Genomic DNA, 19,213 nt, shown 5'->3' with positions numbered 1-19,213 from the left:
TTAGGTGAAATTTAAATGAAATCTCAAAACATAGCTGTGTGTAAAGGCATTAACATCAGGTCTGGACGAGAACTGAATGTAGGGCATGTTTCCTTGGAAACTGCAAAGTTAAGAAAATATATAATGTTTTCAGAAACCGTTTATATGAATGAAGCTCTACACCTAGATAGAAATTGAGGCTGCTTCTCTGCGTCAGAGAGACTTAGATCCTCCAGGCAAGGATGGGACGTTTCACTGGTTCTGATATAATTTCAAATAGCAACGTTTATGTGGACTTGAAAGAACAAGGTTTCTGAGTGTGTAGTAAGAATGTACTACTCACTCAAAGGGGTAATACTTTTCCGTTGCAGTATGTCCTAAAAGAAACATTGTTTCCTCTTAACGTCACGTCTGGCTTTATTTGACTCTGTTATCCATTCAGATGAAAGGCTGGGCATTTTGTTACTTTCTCAACCCAAGCTAAGTTTTACTGTCTTAGCAAGAACGACTCGGTCTCGCAAATCATAGCTAAGTCTCCTCTCAGGGCCTTGCTGAAGTTGTGCGTTTGCTTGCTCCGCTTTCCCCTCATTTTGGGCCTCAAGCCTTCCTGTAGTCCGAGGCCCTGCACCGGGGTCAAACGCGCCTCCGGTCTTCACGTAACCGTTCAAGCATCCCGCCTTCCCAGGACACACTCAAGCGTCAGAGCGGTCCGCTCTTCTCAAATCTTATTGGCTCAAGTCCACGCGTCTCATGGCACTGGGGGGGTGAGACAGGTTCCCCCGGCGCGAGAAGATGACGTCACAGTAGCCCGGCCGGGCGCGGAAGTTGCCTGGGGCTCTCTGCCCAGTAACTGGCATCCACCGGTGCCGACCGAAGACCCCTCCGTCGGCAGCGCAGTTGCAATGGCCATTTGTCAATTCTTCCTTCAAGGCCGGTGCCGCTTTGGAGATCGGTGCTGGAACGAACATCCTGGTGCCAGGGGTGCAGGAGGAGGACGGCAGCAACCGCAGCAGCAGTCTTCAGGTGAATGTCCTCTGCATCCTCCGCGGTAACCGAGCCGTGAAGGGCCGGCTGGCGGGGACCGGACGTCCCACTTGTGTCCCAGTGCTGGTGACCCCAACGTGCCCGCATCGCTGCCTTGCCGGCCCCAATGGGCCCTGCACAACGTTTTTAAACCGAGGGTTTTATCTACATATTATTCATGGGGTCCGTTTCTATTGAGCTTCAGAGGACCTGGGTTTGGGCCTGGATGCTTTTGCGAAACTGAGTTTTTAAATCGGAATTAAGTATCGAAACTATCTTGTAGGTAAATGCCGTAATTGAATATAATTATTACTAAGTTGTTTTTTCGAGGGTGAGGCTAGCAGCTTGGGTCAGAATCAGGACTTCATTTGGGATAAGTCGTGGACTTCTTTGAAAATCTAATAAAACCGGCCAGGTGCGGTGGCTTACGCCTGTAATCCCAGCACTTTGGCAGGCCGAGGCGGGCGGATCACGAGGTCAGGAGTTCGAGACCAGCCTGACCAACATGGTGAAACCCCCGTCTCTACTAAAAATACCAAAAAAAAAATTAGCCGGGCGTGGTGGCGCGCGCCTGTAATCCCACCTACTCAGGAGGCTGAGGCAGGAGAATCGCTTGAACCCGGGAGGTGAAGGTGGCTGTGAGCCAAGATCGCGCCACCCAACTCCAGTCTGGGCGACAGAGCGAGATTCTGTCTCAAAAAAAAAAAAAGAAAAGAAAAGAAAATCTAATAAAACCTATAGAGCCATACCGCAGAAAAAATGCACCTGCTCATAAATTTGGGGTGAAATTGGGAAGGTGGGAAGTCCAGTAACTCTCCGGGAGATGAGGAAAGGGGATGTGGGGGCCTCGTTAATCTAATCCCTGGGCCTAGATCATTGTCAAAGCTTTTTATCTTAAAGGAAAGGAGAGATTAGACGTGAAACCTTAGAACAACACAAGATTTTAAAGATCGGGTTAATAATTAGGTGCTGCCTCCCTTCCTTCCCCTCCTTTAGGGCTCTTCATGTGATGTGATGTGGTGTGGTGTGATGTGATATTTTGAGACAGCCTCTTGCTCTCTCAGGCAGCTCACTGCGACCTCCACCTCCCAGGCTCAAGCGATTCCCACGCCTCAACCTCCCGAGTAGCTGGAATTACGGGTGCCCGCCACCATGCCCTTGAAAAGTTTTGTATTTTTAGTAGAGACAGGATTTCGCCATGTTGGCCAGACCGGTCTTGAACTCGTGACCTCAGGTGATCCGCCCGCTTCGGTCTTTCAAAGTGCTGGGATTACAGGCGTGAGTGACCGCGGCAGGCTACGTCTAACCTTTAAACCTTGTATTGCTTGATGGTTTCACGTCTGATCCCACTTAAGGGAAGACAGTCCTTTTATTTCATCCACAATTAATCTAGTGAAATATTTCAAACCAAAAATTAGGACTCAGGTCTGAAGAATGTGAGTGTAAACAAAATTTAGCAGACAAACTTTGTATTTAGCTCCCAGAAACAAATGAATGTTTCTAGAATTTTAAGTATGAAGACCAAAAGCAATATTTAAAAAAAAAATTAAAAAAAGGAGGAAGTGAGTTTCTTCAGTTATATCATACCCCAGTGAAATTTGGAATTTTAGAAGAAGATACCATTAACTCCTACTTGAAGGATCTGGTCTAGCAATCTCCACTTTTTTGTTGTTGTTGTTATTATTAGGGTAGTTTAGAGTTGCAGGATGAACTTTCACAACTGGGCATGTTTGTCATTCCAACTTTTGATATATTTAATGGCTTATCTCCTAATTCAGTCAGAAACAAGATGAATTACCTTAATCTTGGCCCCAACAAGGAAGTGATGAGTAAATGAGATTGCTAAAGTGATTTTAAAAAACAAAACCAATATGTAAACAGAGGAGATAATCTTCATTTTGATATTTATGAAATATTGGAAAGCTACTCATAGAGGAACTACATGCATTTTGTTCACATGTAAATACCATGTATAATCTCTCCGTGAAAATAGGTGTGTAGGTGCTTGCCCGGAGAAAAGACTGCATCAAATAGACTTAAGCATCTGTCCAAAAACAGAGGGTAGAATCTAATCTTTCATATTCAAGAAACTAATTCAATGTCCATTTTTCAGCCTTTACTACAATATAGGACCTGGTGGGGGAGCAAAGAATGATAAAAACACAAGTTTTTATCCTGAAGGAGTTTATGATTTATGATGCATGCCTTCTGTCAACTCGACTATCAAGCAGTTGTTTATTTAATAAGCTTTGTCAGCTGAATTTAGTAAAATATCACTATTTTTCTATATTATTTTCTTCTGAATCTCAAACAGAAATGCAATTGGCCACTATATGATTTGTTGATATTACAACCTAACTACTGTCTGTAAATAAAAAATGAAGAGATTGTCATTTAAAATGAGTTTAAATGTAGTGCTTGTTGAATCTTTCTATGATGTCTAGACATACTAAGATACAAAGATTTTTGAGATTTAAAAGAACAGTTGCTGGACACAGTAGCTCATGCCTGTAATCCCAGCACTTTGGGAGGCCAAGGCGGCTGGATTGCTTGAGCCCAGGAGTTCGAGACCAGCCCACGCAATATGGCAAGACCCTGTCTCTACAAAAAGTACAACAATTAGCCAGACATGGTGGTGTGCAAAAAACGCCTGTGGTCCCAGCTACTCAGGAGGCTGAGGTGGGAGGATTGAGCCTGGGAGGTTGAGGTTACAGTGAGCCAAGATCATGCCACTGTCCTCCATCCTGGGCAACAGAGTGAGACCCTATCTCAATTAAAAAGAAATAAAATAAAAAGAAAAGTTGCTAGCAAAATTATTTTGTTTTATTGTTTATTTTAGGTAATAATAGACGTGGATGGAATACCACTAGCCAGAGATACTCCAATGTCATCCAGCCATCCAGTTTCTCCAAATCCACACCATGGGGGGGCAGCAGAGATCAAGAAAAGCCATCTTTCGGTTCTTTTGATTCTGGAGCTTCAACTAACAGGAAAGAAGGCTTTGGATTGTCTGAGAACCCATTTGGTTCACTTAGTCCTGATGAGCAGAAAGATGAAAAGAAACTTCTGTAAGTGAAAGCTTTCAGGAAAATTACTATCCATTTGCTTATGTTTTTTCAAAAGCACCTACAATCTTTGTATTTTGTTTTCTCTTTTTTTGTAACATCTTTTCATAATACAATATTTTCTTTAAAAAAGAAATAATGCATTATTTTTAAATCAGAGTAAGCAAAAAAAAGTCACCCACAATCCTATCACTCATAGATAGCCACTCTTTTGCTATGTATTATCCTAAACTTTATTTCACTTAAAAATATATTATCTTTCTATAATAGTAGAGTGCCTTCCTAGGGATAATTATGCTTTTTCCACTTTGTGTTGATAACACTATATTGTGAATATCTTTCTAAGATTAGTCCTCCTTAAGTTCATTCTAACTTACAAGTCCTTTACAAAGTGTGATGTAATTTAGAACAACTTGTAAACTTGGAGGTCACTTATACCATCTCTGTCTCTCTCTCTCTATTTATTTATTTAGAGATGGAGTCTCGCTCTGTTGCCCAGGCTAGAGTGCAGTGGTGCAATCTCAGCTTGTTGCAGCCTCCACCTTCCAGGCTCAAGCCATTCTCCTGCCTCAGCCTCCCAAGTAGCTGGTATTACAGGTGCCTGACACCACGCCAGCTCATGTTTTGTGTTTTTAGTAGAGATGGGGTTTCACCATGTTGGCCAGGTTGGTCTTGAACTCTTGACCTCAAGTGATCTGCCTGCCTCAGCCTCCCAAAGTGCTGGGATTATAGGCATGAGCCACCATACCCAGTCACATATCTTATTTATTTCTAAAACTTTTACTTGGATTATCCTATTCAAACTGATCTCATTTGATTTCCTACATTTATTGTGAGGTAGATATATGACATTTCTTGAGAATATTTACGGTAAAATTTATGGCTGGTGTCAAAACAATGCTTGGCTATCTGTAATGTTCCCTCAACTCATGGTGACCAGGATGGAATTTAAATGTAACTGGTTAGTCTTTTACTTCTCCTAATTAAATCAGAACCAGTTGTAGATATTTTGAGCCATGTACCATATACAGCTGATTTTTTTTTAAGTAAATGAACAAACAAAACCTTACTTTCTGCATTTGTTACAGTCCTAAATTTAATACAGTTTTCTCTGTGATAATTCTCCTTTTATTGACATAGTCTAAGTAGGAAGAAACTAATTTACAGCCGAATCTACCCATGGCATTACCACAGATTAGTTGTATGGATGTGGGTCTGTTTCCCCTGTTGCAAAATGCGAGAATTAGATAAAATGATCTCTGAAGTCCTATAACCCACCTTTAAAATATTATGATTCTGTATCACGTAAGTGGTACTTTGTTCTTCCCAGTTAAATGATTATTGATGTTTGTGATAATTAACAAAGAAAGATTAAAGTTACTATTTTAGATTTTAATTCCTAAAAAAAGTATGGTATCTGTGATAGTATTTATGTAAGTATATTGGTTAATGGGTCAGTGTATTGGAAAATCAAACTCATTAACTTCTCTGACATTATAATACCATTTGTAACCATATAGTTCACACTTCTATAAACTTGTGCTTTAAAGAACACTCTTCAGAAAATATAATGGAAAACATTTTGAACTATGTATTTACTAGAATTTAAATTTTCAGTTGTGGAAAACCATTAACAATAAATTTTACCAAGCAGCTAAGAAGATCCTTTACTCTTTTTTGTTTTTTTTTTCTTTTTGCAGGGAAGGAATTGTAAAAGATATGGAGGTTTGGGAATCATCAGGGCAGTGGATGTTTTCTGTTTATTCACCAGTGAAAAAGAAACCTAATATTTCAGGTAACTGAAAAATTGTGCATTTAAAAAATATGTTCTAAAACTATTATTTTCTAAAACCAAAAGAATGCCAAATAAAGAAATCAACCACCAACTTAGCTACAACTAGGAGAGTTTGGACATTGTTTAAAGTATTTGAGTATTCTAGCCAAACTTCATAATTTAGAGATTAAGGTTGGAGAATATAGTATTTTAAGACATGTAGTTCTTGGGAGAAAACATTTAAATAAAGCCCAGGAAGAGAGTCTACATTCTTGATTCCCTGTATATACAACTTTGGAACCTCTTAGCTTCCTGTAGTGAATAGAAGAGTCACATCCTGCCTGTCATTGAGGCCTTGGCTGCCTGGTTCTGTTCTTTCTTCCCTATCTTTCCTTCTAAGAATAGTTGTGTGGAGACCCGTTCTGGAGATAATATTTAGATGTGAGGAGGCTTAGCTGGGCTACAGGGACAGCAACTTTTTTTTTTTTTTTTTTTTTAGACGGAGTTTCACTCTTGTCCCCCAGGCTGGAGTGCATTGCGATCTCGGCTCACTGTGACCTCTGCCTCCCAGGTTCAAGTGATTCTCCTGCCTCAGCCTCCTGAATAGCTGGGATTACAGGTGCCCGCCACCACACCCGGCTAATTTTTGTACTTTTAGTAGAGACGGGGTTTTGCCATGTTAGCCAGGCTGGTCTCGAACTCCTGACCTCAGGTGATCTGCCCGCCATGGCCTCCCAAAGTGCTGGGATTACAGATGTGAGCCACCACACCTGGCCTGGGGCCTGAAATAGCATTTGCTTTAGAATATTCTTCTCTCTTTTTTTTTTTTTTTTGTCCATAGTCCCTAAGCCCTTTCTGGGCTGAAACCTACACCACCAGGCTTTTCCAAGCCCACTCTAGGTGTTCCTGGGCCTCCATCCTTTTGAGGAAACAGTGCGTATCTTGCAGATGGGAGCCCTTGCAATCAATATCGCAGAACCTTGGGATCTTTCCTCTGTCTCAGTTCTAGTTGCTCATTTTCTGTGAGCATTTGCATTGCAACGCTTCTTAGTTATTTATTTACTTGTCCATTTGACAAATATTTACTGAATTTCTTTTGTGCTAAGTGCTAGGAATATAGTGATGAGCAAGACAGACAAGATCCCTTCCTTATGAATCTTACATTCTTGAGGGAGGAAGACAATAAGTGCTGCAAATAAACTAAGATGATTTCAGATGATATTTTCTATAGAGAAACAACAAAGTATTAAGCCCTTAATCAGCTTAAGTATTAGTACTTGAGTATTAATCCATTCCAAATTGAACCTAATGCCTGTTGCCCTAAAGCAGTGGTTCTCAAAATGTGGATTCCTGAATAAAGTTGCCAGATAAAATATGGGACATCCAGTTATATTTAAATTTCAGATAAACAAACAGTATTTTTAATATGTGTACATCCCATGTAATATTTGAGGCACATTATACTAAAAAAAGTATTTATTGTATATCTGAAATTCAAATTTAACTGGGCATCCTGTATTTTTATTTGCTGAATCTGGCAACTTTATCCGTGAGGCCCTTTTAGGAGTTGCCTAAGTTCAAAAATATTTTCTAATAATACGAAGTGATTAATTGCCATTTTTCACTGTGGTGACATTTGCACTGTTGGTGCAAAAGCATTGATGAGTAGAACTACTTGTATCTTAGCATGAATCAAGGCAGAGGCAATAAATTACTAGTAGATGTCACAATAAAAAAAAGTTTAATGCCATTTGAACTTAAGAACTTCCTTTATGAAGACATAAAAATTATTAATTTTGTTAACCCTTGACCCTGAGTACACACCTTTTTAGTATTCTGTGTGACAAAATGGGGAGCACATACAAAGTGTGTCTGCCCCATGCCCAAGTGTGATGGTTATCTTGTGTGATTGTTCATGTTGGACTGAGCTAGCCACTTTTTTCAAAGACAATATTTATTTGAAAGGAATGACAACTATGGTTATTTAGAAGAAAACAGTTGATAGTGTTTATTGCCAAAGAAAAAAATTAAAACTTTCAAGCAAAAATTGGAATTACGGAAAACTTTTTTGTCATCATGAACATGATGACTTCTCAATACTTAAAAATCTCCTCTGATGAAATGGATGGCAACATTCACAAATGTGAGGGCCACACACAGCAGCTCATGCCTGTCATCCCAGTGCTTTTAGAGGCTGAGGTAGGAGGATGGCTTGAAGCCAGGAGTTTGAGACACCCCCCGGAAAACATAACAAGACCCTGTCTCTACAAAAAATAGAAAAATTAGCCTGAGTATGATGGCATATGCCAAGAGTCTTAGCTACTCTGGAGGCTGAGGTGGGGGGGAATCACTTGAGTTCAAGAGTTCAAAGTTATGATGAGTTCTGATGGTGCCTCCACACTCCAGCCTGGGTGACAGAGTGAGACCCTGTCTCTTTAAAAAAATTTTATGGCCGTGCGTGGTCGCTCACACCTGTAATCCCAGCACTTTGGGAGGCCGAAGTGGGCGGATCATGAGGTCAGGAGATGGAGACCATCCTGGCTAACACAGTGAAACCCCGTCTCTACTAAAAAATACAAAAAATTAGCCAGATGTTGTGGCGGGCACCTGTAGTCCCAGCTACTCGGGAGGCTGAGGCAGGAGAATAGTGTGAACCTGGGAGGCGGAGCTTGCAGTGAGCCGAGATTGTGCCACTGCACTCCAGCCTGGGTGACAGAGCGAGACTGTCTCAAAAAAAAAAAAAAAAAAAAAATTTTATGTTGTATAATAACATGCCAATGTTTGGGAAGTTCTGCATAACTCGGTGAACTGGCATTTTTAAAATGACTTAGGTGTGATATTACAAAATTATGCATGGCTGAAAGTCCATTCTACATGCATGATAAACCAGTGGATTTTAATATAATACCACAAAAAGTTCATTAGTATGGCTTGAGTCTGTGTTATAATTAACTTTTAAGAAACTACCACTTGTCAAGTTTTGGTGTAGTATCAAAGAAAAATGTCCACAGTTACTTGAAAAAGCCATTTAAGTCTTCCTTTTCCAATACGTGTCTGTGTGAGTGCCCGTTTTCTGCATACACTTCAGTCAGAACAACATATTGCAACAGAATGAATGCAGAAACATATATAAGAATCCAGCAGCCTTCTATTAAGCCAAACATTAAGAGATGTATAAACATAAAGCAAGGCTATTAATCTTACTAAATTTTCATTTTTTGTTTTGGAAAATAGCTTTTTCATTTATGTAGATAGGTAATTGGTTTCTTTTAAATAAATTAATACTAAGTTTCTCAGTTTTCATTTCAAATGTGGTAATTATCAATGTAAGTAACCCATGTAAACAAACATTCTTTGGGGTCCTTAATGATTTTTAAGAATGTAAAGGAGTCCTGAGACCAAAAGTTTGCGTACTTCTATCCTTTTGTGGTATTATATTAAAATCCACTGGTTTATCATGCATGTAGAATTAATCCATTGTATTAATAAATTAACTTTTTCTATGCAGCTATAATAGAATGATACTACTTTTGCCCCATTTTACGAGACTTGAGAAAATTGTCACTCAAATCGTTTTCTGTGTTCTGTGGTTCAGATGAGGAATTCTGGTTGAGCTTGGCTGGAAGGAATAGGAGGCAATTAGGGGAACAATGTTCCTTTAGATAGAGTGGTTATCTATTCCTGGGAGGCAGTATTGGGAATGAGTCCTGCATAAAGAGAGGGTATCAGTTACGGGAAGATTTGGGGGAAAACATTCCTGGCAGTAGGACTAGCTATTGCAAAGGCCCTGAGGTAAGAACAAGGTTGGCAGTGTTTACAGACTAGTGAGGCCTGAATTACTGGAGGAGAGTAAACAAGGGAAAGTAATATGACAGTAAGGCCAGAGAGATAGCCAGGGGCCAGATCATGTTGGGCCTAATTGCACTGGGCAGGCAGCCATGAAGAACTTTAAGCAAAAGAGGGACGTGATCTGATTAGGAAAAGCTAACTCAACATGTGTGTGAGGGGGGATAAAAAAGGTCTGTTGGGAGCAGAGGCAAAAGTAGAGATAGGGAGACAGAAGACGTTGCTGCTTGTGACTAGAGTTCATAGCAGTGAAGACAGAATTGGTCATATTTGGGTTCTGTTGGAGCTTGAACTGGCAGGATACTGATTAATTAGATATAGGGAAAGAGAAATCCAAGGTGATTCCTAGGGTTTTTTGGCTTGAGGCGTCAGTAAAGATGGGGAAGACAAGTCATTAGAAGGAATCCAGGGTTCTGCTTTGAACATTTAATCTTTCCTTTATTCTGAAGCAGGTGTCCTTCGAGTTAATAATAACTGGGTTACAAGGAATTTTTTGTAGAAAATATCTTGAACATTTTTTGCCTTTCTTAGTAGTTTGCCCAATTATAAAGTTACAGCTTTTGGACCAGATGTGGTGGCTCATGCTTGTAATCCTAGCACTTTGGGAGGCTGAGGCAGGTGGATCACTTGAGCCCAAGAGTTTGAGACCAACCTGGGCAACATAGCGAAACCGTGGCTCTACCAGGGTGTGGTAGCACATTCCTATAGTCCCAGCTACCCAGGAGGCTGAGATGGGAGGATCACTTGAGCCCAGGAAGTTAAGGCGGCAATGAGCCACTGCACTCCAGCCTGAGTGACAGGAATGAGACCCTGTCTCAAAAATAAAAAAAAAAAAACCGGTTACACCTTTTGCTTTAGAAAACTTGGAAAGTACAGAAATATATAAATAAAATAAAAATAACCTGTTATCACAGAGATAACTACTACATTTTAGTATATTTCTTTCAAAACATACACACACAAACATATTTCTTGTTTATGTATACAATTGACCCTTGAACAACATAGAGTTTAGGGGCACTGATCCTCTGTGCAGTCAAAAATCCACATATAAGCTTTGATTCCCCAAAAGCTTAACTACTAATAACCTACTGTAAGAGAAAAGAAAATGTTAAGAAAATCATAAGGGGTCAGGCGCGGTGGCTCACGCCTGTAATCCCAGCACTTTGGGAGGCCGAGGTGGGCGGATCACAAGGTCAGGAGTTCGAGACCAACCTCACCAATGTGGTGAAACCCCATCTCTACTAAAGATACAAAAACAATTAGCCGGGTTTGGTCGTGTATGCCTATAATCCCAGCTACTGGGGAGGCCACGGCAGGAGAATTGCCTGAACCTGGGAGGCAGAGGTTGCAGTAAACCGAGATCACGCCACTGCACTCCAGCTTGGGCAACAGAGCAAGACTTCGTCTCAAAAAAAAAAAAAAATAGAAAATCATAAGGAAAAGAAAACATATTCTTCACATAGTGGAAGTGGATCATCATAAAAGTCTTCATCCTTGTTGTCTTTAAGTTGAGTAGCACAGGGCTAGGTGGGTTTGGTCTCGCTGTCTCAGGAGTGGCAGAGGCAGAAGAAAATCCCTGTACAAGTGGGCCCTGTACAGCTTTGTGTACAGTTGGCTCTTGAGCAGAACTGCAAGGGTCCACTTGTACAGGGATGTACAAGTTGTTCTATGTGTGTATATATGTATACCTATACATATATACATATACATATATATAATTAGGATCGTAATCTAGTTTTTCTTTGTTTTGTTTTGTTTTTTTGAGATAGAGTTTCGCTCTTGTTGCCCAGGCTGGAGTGCAGTGGCGCAATCTCAGCTCACTACAGCCTCCGCCTTCTGGGTTCAAGTGATTCTCCAGCCTCAGTCTCCTGAGTCGCTCGGATTATAGGCATATGCCAACACGCCTAACTAATTTTTGTATTTTTAGTAGAAACAGGGTTTCGCCATGTTGGCCAGACTGGTCTTGAGCTCCTGGCCTCAGGTGATCCACCGGCCTTGGTCTCCCAAAGTGCTGGGACTACAGGCATGAGCCACTGTGCCCAGCTGTAATCTAGTTTTATTTATTTATTTATTTTTGAGGCAGAGTCTCGCTTTGTCGCCCAGGCTGGAGTGCAGTGGCGCAATCTCAGCTGACTGCCACCTCTGCCTCCCAGGTTCAAACAATTCTCCTGCCTCAGCCTCCCGAGTAGCTGGGATTACAGGCGCATGCCACCACGCCCAGCTAATGTTTTGTATTTTTAGTAGAGACAGGGTTTCACCATGTTAGCCAGGATGGTCTCGATCTCCTGACCTCGTGATCCATCTGCCTCAGCCTCCCAAAGTGCTAGGACTACAGGTATGAGCTACCGCACCTGGCCCTAGTTTTATATTCTAATTTTTGCTTTCAGTTTGTTTCTGGTACTAAAAATATTAGAATGAGCACCCCTATACATAGTGACCTTTGTTTACATATATAACTATTTCCCAAGGTTAAATCCTGTAAATTGTATTATAAGTCACAGGATATGAATGTTTTTCAGGCTTGTGATGCTTATTAATAATTATCCCTCCCAGAAAACTTGTACCATTTTAATTCCCTTAACAGTAATTTAGGAAATGATACATTTCACCACATTTGGAACAACAGTAAATACCAGCTTTTAAAATTTCTGCCAGTCTGATAAGTAAAGCATTTTATCTATATTTTAAGTTGCATTTAACTTTCATTTATTTACTATTTGATTTTTTTGTGTGTGAATTGCCTGTTCATTATCTTTGCCCAAATTCATTTACTTTTCTCATTTATTTGTAAGAGCTATTTATACATTAGGGCATTAGTTCTTCTCTTGTCATACATGTTAAAATTGCAATTTTCCTAGTGTACAATTTGCCTTGTAATTTTGCTTAGTATAGTTTCTGGCAGATTTTTTAAAATATAAGTTTGAATATAAGTGTAGTCAAATCTTTCTCTTGTGTTTGTTGTTCATTCTACCCCACCTATCTTTAGAAAATTCTTCCCCATTTAAAGATCAAAATAACCAACTATATTTTACTGTAATTTTACATTTTATTAAACATTAAGTAGAGTGTAGGCTTTAAGTTTCTTCCTTATGATTATGAAAATTTTCTAATCAACATTAGATATTTTCTTGTTTAGCACCTGTAGCTTTACTATCAAAATTATTGGCATTTATTTTAAAGATTCCAATTGATTCCTCACTTCAGGTTTTACAGACATTTCACCAGAGGAATTGAGACTTGAATACCATAACTTCTTAACCAGCAATAACTTACAGAGTTATGTAAGTTTGTTTCCTATTAATCTACTGCAATAACAGATGAGCTGTTAATTACTGCTTTCTTTATTGTGGCTTGTATTTTGGCAAAACCGATGAGGTCTATGATCTTTTTTCAGGAGAAGGCTATTTTTCTTTTCTATATTATTTTCATTTAAATTGGTTGGTTATTAAAACGATAGTATATTTTTACTTTAATAATTAGGAATATTACTATTTTTATTACAAATTACCTAACAGTCAGTCCCAGAAATGAAACCGTTTTACCATTTGACAGATATTTATTGAACATCTGTTAGGTACAGATCCAGTGATGAATGCTAGAAAAACAAAGTTAAATAAGATACAGTCTGTAATACAGATTAACATCTTCATATATCAGATATCAAAAAAAAATAAAAATCTTGACAATAAGTTGAGTACCTGAAGGAAGCAGTTTAAATGCTGTATTTTTCTGTTTCTACAGTCATGATCATGCATTTCAACTAGTACATGTGTTCACCTCCCATCCAAATATAACTAACTACATGCTGCCAGATGCTGGTGATATTAACCAGATGATACAAGGAGTTGAACAGGGAGAGGGAACTGGAGCTGGAATATCTTTGACAAACAGGCCAAGTCAATGCAAATTTTGCAAGTCATGGGCCATAAAACTGTTACATAAACCTTTCGTGATTTTGGCAAAGAAATATGTGAAGTTTTTATTGAAGAAACTAACTTAAACATACAATATTGAACTGTTATTTTTCTGTCTTCCCTTTTCAGCTAAATTCTGTCCAACATTTAATAAATCAATGGAGGAACAGGGTAAATGAACTGAAAAGTCTAAATATATCAACTAAAGTAGCTTTGGTGAGTATGGGAGAGTTTTCTTGAGGGAAGTGTCTTACCTATTGCTTTTTTGAAGAGAATATTTTACTTTAGATTTGGAAAGCAAAACAAAAATTTTCTGTCAAGAATTATGATACACGTTCCCAAAATAGCATCACTTAAGAGTCAAGGTCTTGAAATAGTTTTCTCTGTGTTCCTTGGTCAGAAAAGCAGAAATAGTTATGCTTTTTTTTTTTTTTTTTTTTTGAGACGGAGTCTGGCTCTGTGGCCCAGGCTGAAGTGCAGTGGCGTGATCTCGGCTCACTGCAAGCTCCGCCTCCCGGGTTCACACCATTCTCCTGCCTCAGCCTCCCGAGTAGCTGGGACTACAGGCGCCCACCACCGCGCCTGGCTACTTTTTTGTATTTTTTAGTAGAGCCGGGATTTCACCATGTTAGCCAGTATGGTCTCGATCTCCTGACCTCGTGATCTGCCCACCTCGGCCTTCCAAAGTGCTGGGATTACAGGCGTGAGCCACCGCACCCGGCCAGTTATGCTTTTAAAAGCTTTTTAGGGTAAAGTTGTTAACTTTGGTAGTGCTAGTTTTGAATATGGCAAACTTATATAAATTCAAGTATTTAAAGTTATCTGTATGTAAAAAGAAATTGGCCGGGCGCGGTGGCTCACGCCTGTAATCCCAGCGCTTTGGGAGGCCGAGGCGGGCGGATCACAAGGTCAGGAGATCGAGACCACGGTGAAACCCCGTCTCTACTAAAAATACAAAAAATTAGCCGGGCGCGGTTGTGGGCGCCTGTAGTCCCAGCTACTCGGGAGGCTGAGGCAGGAGAATGGCGTGAACCCGGGAGGCGGAGCTTGCAGTGAGCCGAGATCGTGCCACTGCACTCCAGCCTGGGCGACAGAGTGAGACTCCGTCTCAAAAAAAAAAAAAAAAAAAAAGAAATTACTTTGAACAATTATATGAATGCACATTTAGAATGTAATGTATCATTTTGTGACTGAAGAACACAGTATGTTCCTTGTCTTAAACAGAAATGCCTTTGGAAGATATATACCCACGTGTCTCCAAAGATCTATGGTCCTAACTGTAGCAAGTTCATTATCCTTGTAAATAAAGTTATGATGTTTCTACACCCATTAAAAAGTTCTTAAGAATTTTATTTTAAAATAAGATATTCACATTTATAATTTTAATATTTCCAATTTCTCAGATGGTTTCTACTCTGTATAAAGGATATGAGAGTACTGTGTCCCTACACTTAGTGAATGGTTGACAGTCCCAACACCCCTCCCCTTTCTTAAATATGTGCTTCCTGAATAACTAGACTCTTGTGCAAGCTAATTTCTTTGACCTTTTAGTTGTTGTAATGCTATTTGAATTTAGTGGGACCTCTTGGAAGTAGTCTGTCCTTGTGTGAGAGGTGGGCCACCATCACCATGGATGAGAGCTGATGGAGAAAGGATAACTGAGTCCAAAGAACTGTGGAACTTCCCTCAGGGCTGGAAGGTCCCTGCTCTTTGCTAGCTGCCCAGGGCCCCCCCATAGGTGAGGATGTGGGACAACCCACCCATAGCTGACTTAACATGTATCAGTAGTTCATGCCTTCTTTATGCTGAATGGTAACCCATTGTATGGATATATTATAATTTATCATCTGCCTGTTAATGAATATTACACTGAGGAAGAGAAGCCAGACCAAAAAACAAAACCAATAGTGTAGACCATGTGATGCCATTTGTATGAAACTCTGGAAAAGACAAGTCTCATTTGTAGTGATAGAAAGCAGATAGAGTGGTTGCCGGGGACGAGGAGTTGAGAGGGAGTTGACTGGAAAGGGACACAAAAGAACTTTCAGGGAACAAAAATGTTTTGAATCTCGATTGTGGTGGTTGCAAGTTTGTTAGAACTCATTGAAATATATACAAAAAATGGATGCATTTTATTGTATTAGACTATACCTCAAAAAAAGTTGATTCTTTAGAGAATGCTCTTGAGGGCTGGGCGCAGTGGCTGACGCCTGTAATCCCAGCACTTTGGGAGGCCGAGGCAGGCAGATTATGAGGTCAGGAGTTTAAGACCAGCCTGACCAACGTGGTGAAACCCGGTCTCTACTAAAAATACAAAAATTAGCCAGGCATGGTAGCGCACGCCTGTAATCTTAGCTACTCAGGAGGCTGAGGCAGGAGAATCACTTGAACCCAGGAGGTGGAGGTTTCAGTCTCAAAAAAAAAAAAAAATTTTTTTTTTTTTTTTTTGAGATAGAGTCTCGTTCTGTCGCCCAGGCTGGAGTGCAGTGGTGCAATCTCGGCTCACTGCAAGCTCTGCCTCCGGGGTTCACGCCATTCTCCAGCCTCAGCCTCCCGAGTAGCTGGGACTACAGGCACCTGCCACCATGCCTGGCTAATTTTTTGTATTTTTAGTAGAGACGGGGTTTCACTGTGTTAGCCAGGATGTTCTCAATCTCCTGATGTCATGATCCACCCGCCTCAGCTTCCCAAAGTGCTGGGATTACAGTTGTGAGCCACTGCACCGGCCAGAGAATGCTTTTGAGGCTTCCAAGTGAAAGAAATCACTTATGTTTGCTTTGGATGATTAAGAAAGTCTTCTTGGAAGGAAGGAGCAAGTACAAAGTTCCTTGAAAGGAGGATTAAGATTTCAGTAAGCAGAGATGAAAGACATTTCTAGAGCACAGAATAGCAAGAACATAAAGTACTTTCAGGGAATGGGAAATGTTTAATGGATATTTGGTCATAAGCTTTTAATTATATAATAGTGGATCTACTTCATTTCGAGTATTAAAGTTGACTGGGTATTCTATAAAGGTCCTTTTTACCTAATATCTAGATTTCTCTATAAATGCAGATCTAACCTTATAGACACTGAAAAAAATTTAAAAATATTTTTCTCATTATAATATCTGCTCATTTTAGGAATTTAGAAAGTATAAAAAAGCATAAATAAAATTTAAATCAACTGTAATTCATCAGCCAGAGACAATCACTGTTAACTTACTAATGTACATTTTTTTATGCATATTCATATTATTAGTTGTGATTATACTGTTTATACAGTATTAGATCTTATCCTTTTCAACATCATATTATGGGCATTTTCCATGTTAAGCATTTAACTTTGCCTTTTTTAATGCACTTTTTTCTTCTCTTTTCTGTTCTTTTTTTGAGTCAGAGTCTTACTTTGTCACCCAGGCTTTCCCAGGCTCAAGTGATCCTCCCACCTCAGGTTCCCAAATCGCTGGGACCACTGGCTAATTTTTTGTAGAGATGGGGGTCTCACTGTGTTGCTGAGGCTCATCCCAGACTCATAGGCTCAAGCCCTTCACCATCTCAGCCTCCCAAAGTGCTAGGATTACAGGTGTGAGCCACCACACCCAGCCTTTAATGCACATTTTAAAAAATTGAATTTGTCCATAAAATGTATAGAAAAGATACTGGAGCATTATTCATCAAGCACTTTATTATTTGCACACTTTTTTTTTTTCCAGCTCTCTGATGTAAAGGATGGTGTAAATCAAGCAGCACCTGCATTTGGATTTGGCAGTAGTCAAGCAGCAACATTTGTGTCGCCAGGTAAGTGATAAAGTAATACAGGACTTAACTGATTTAGAAAAAGTAGATTTTATAGGTTTCAAATTATAAGCCTGAATCACCATTTTAAATTACCTTCATAAATTCTACAACCTTCCATCATAGAACCTCAAAGCATTTGGCTCATTAGACATTTGTGAAATGGAGGCCAGATTGGGCATGTTCTTTGAAAGACACTTAAGCTTTAGAAGTCCATTTTAGGAATGGTTTTTCAGGAGTTTCGTAGAAGTACATAGCTATGATAGCAGCACCTTTGAGAACTTTCTTGTCACTGTGTTTAACAGCATAGCATTGTCTTCAGGTGGCAGCTCTGGTGAGGTAAGTAGAAACCAAAGTGAAAGTCTGTTCTCTAGTCCCTGTGGTTTCTCCTTGGGTGAAGGTCAATCAAGGTGAAAATGGGATTGTTAGCAGAAAAGGCAGGAAGCAGGCTTTAGTGGGTAGTTCTAGCCTCTCATTTTTACTTTTCTCATCTCATCCTTCCAGTAAGCTTCTCAATACTGAAACATGACATAAAAAAGAAAGATAGGGGAAGGAAATAATGGTGACATTTTTTTGACTATAATAAATTTTTTTTCTGCTTTGTTTTGTTTTTTGTAGGCTTTCCAGTCAATAACAGCAGCAGTGATAATGCTCAGAACTTTAGTTTTAAAACAAACTCTGGATTTGCCGCTGCCTCTTCTGGAAGCCCTGCTGGTTTTGGGAGTTCCCCAGCATTTGGAGCTGCAGCCTCTACCAGTTCAGCTATCTCTACTTCTGCTCCAGCTTTTGGATTTGGGAAACCTGAAGTTACATCGGCTGCATCATTTTCATTCAAAAGCCCTGCAGCTTCCAGCTTTGGATCACCTGGATTTTCAGGACTTCCAACTTCCTTGGCAACAGGTTCTATTAGAGCTCCAGTGGCCCCAGCCTTTGGAGGTGGCAGTTCTGTGGCTGGTTTTGGTAGTCCGAGCTCACATTCTCACACTGCTTTTTCTAAGCCATCCAGTGACACTTTTGGAAATAGCAGCATATCCACTTCTCTCTCAGCCTCAAGCAGCATCTTTGCAACAGATAATGTGTTATTCACACCCAGAGATAAACTAACAGTAGAAGAACTGGAACAATTTCAATCCAAGAAATTTACTCTGGGAAAAATTCCATTAAAGCCTCCACCTCTGGAACTTCTAAATATTTAAAAGGGCAATTTTAAATACAAAAAAGAATGATGTTTGAAATTGTTTTGAGTGATTCATATAGAGGTGCATATATGCATACATGTATTCATAAGGAATATAAGCTTCCATTATTAGTGATTTTAAATTTTATTTTTTCTTAAGTCTAAATATTTAAGTAAAAAGTAACAAAAACTCAGCAAGCAAGGGAATTTTTTTGTACTGTAATTTTGAATGGAACCGAAAAATTTTGCATGAATAAAGTACTTTTCTCATGCCACACCACTTTACTATCTCACCATTTAAAGTTTTAAACTTTTTTTTTAGGAAGGAGATAATTTCTGGAACTATTAGGGGGAATATGCTCAAATATTTAGCCTACTGTTAGAATAAACATTAATAGCATGACTTCATGTTCAAGATTCTCTCAAAGAGATAAATCACAGTTTGTAAAGAGTGACAAGCTTTTATTTTTAGAACCATAGGGGCATTTCCCCCCATTAGTTTGAGACTGCCTCTCAACTTTGGCAGTCTCATGGACCACTATTTGAGTTTTCTTCAACAATCTTAGGCTGCTTTTTATTTTGGCCTCACTTTTATAGAATTCTATTTATTCACCACATTAGTCTGTCAAATGGATGAGTTGTAAGAGAAACAAAT

The 19,213-nt window shown here is 39.6% G+C and overlaps 1 protein-coding gene across 1 annotated transcript; it reads left to right on the top strand.

The window, feature by feature from the left end:
- Nucleotides 1-788: 788 nt before the first annotated feature.
- Nucleotides 789-18,596, top strand: NUP42 (nucleoporin 42). The gene is made up of 7 exons (NM_001266179.1): nucleotides 789-1,002; nucleotides 3,842-4,070; nucleotides 5,768-5,862; nucleotides 12,895-12,971; nucleotides 13,734-13,820; nucleotides 17,300-17,384; nucleotides 18,000-18,596. Exons 1-7 carry the CDS (start codon nucleotides 882-884, stop codon nucleotides 18,575-18,577), a joined length of 1,272 nt encoding a protein of 423 aa, NP_001253108.1. The 5' UTR covers nucleotides 789-881; the 3' UTR covers nucleotides 18,578-18,596.
- Nucleotides 18,597-19,213: the final 617 nt, after the last annotated feature.

This window comes from Macaca mulatta, chromosome 3 (genome assembly GCF_049350105.2).
Source record: "Macaca mulatta isolate MMU2019108-1 chromosome 3, T2T-MMU8v2.0, whole genome shotgun sequence".
NCBI lineage: Eukaryota > Metazoa > Chordata > Mammalia > Primates > Cercopithecidae > Macaca > Macaca mulatta.
The sequence above is the reverse complement of the archived record's forward strand: the minus strand, read 5'-3'. Positions and strand labels throughout refer to the sequence as shown.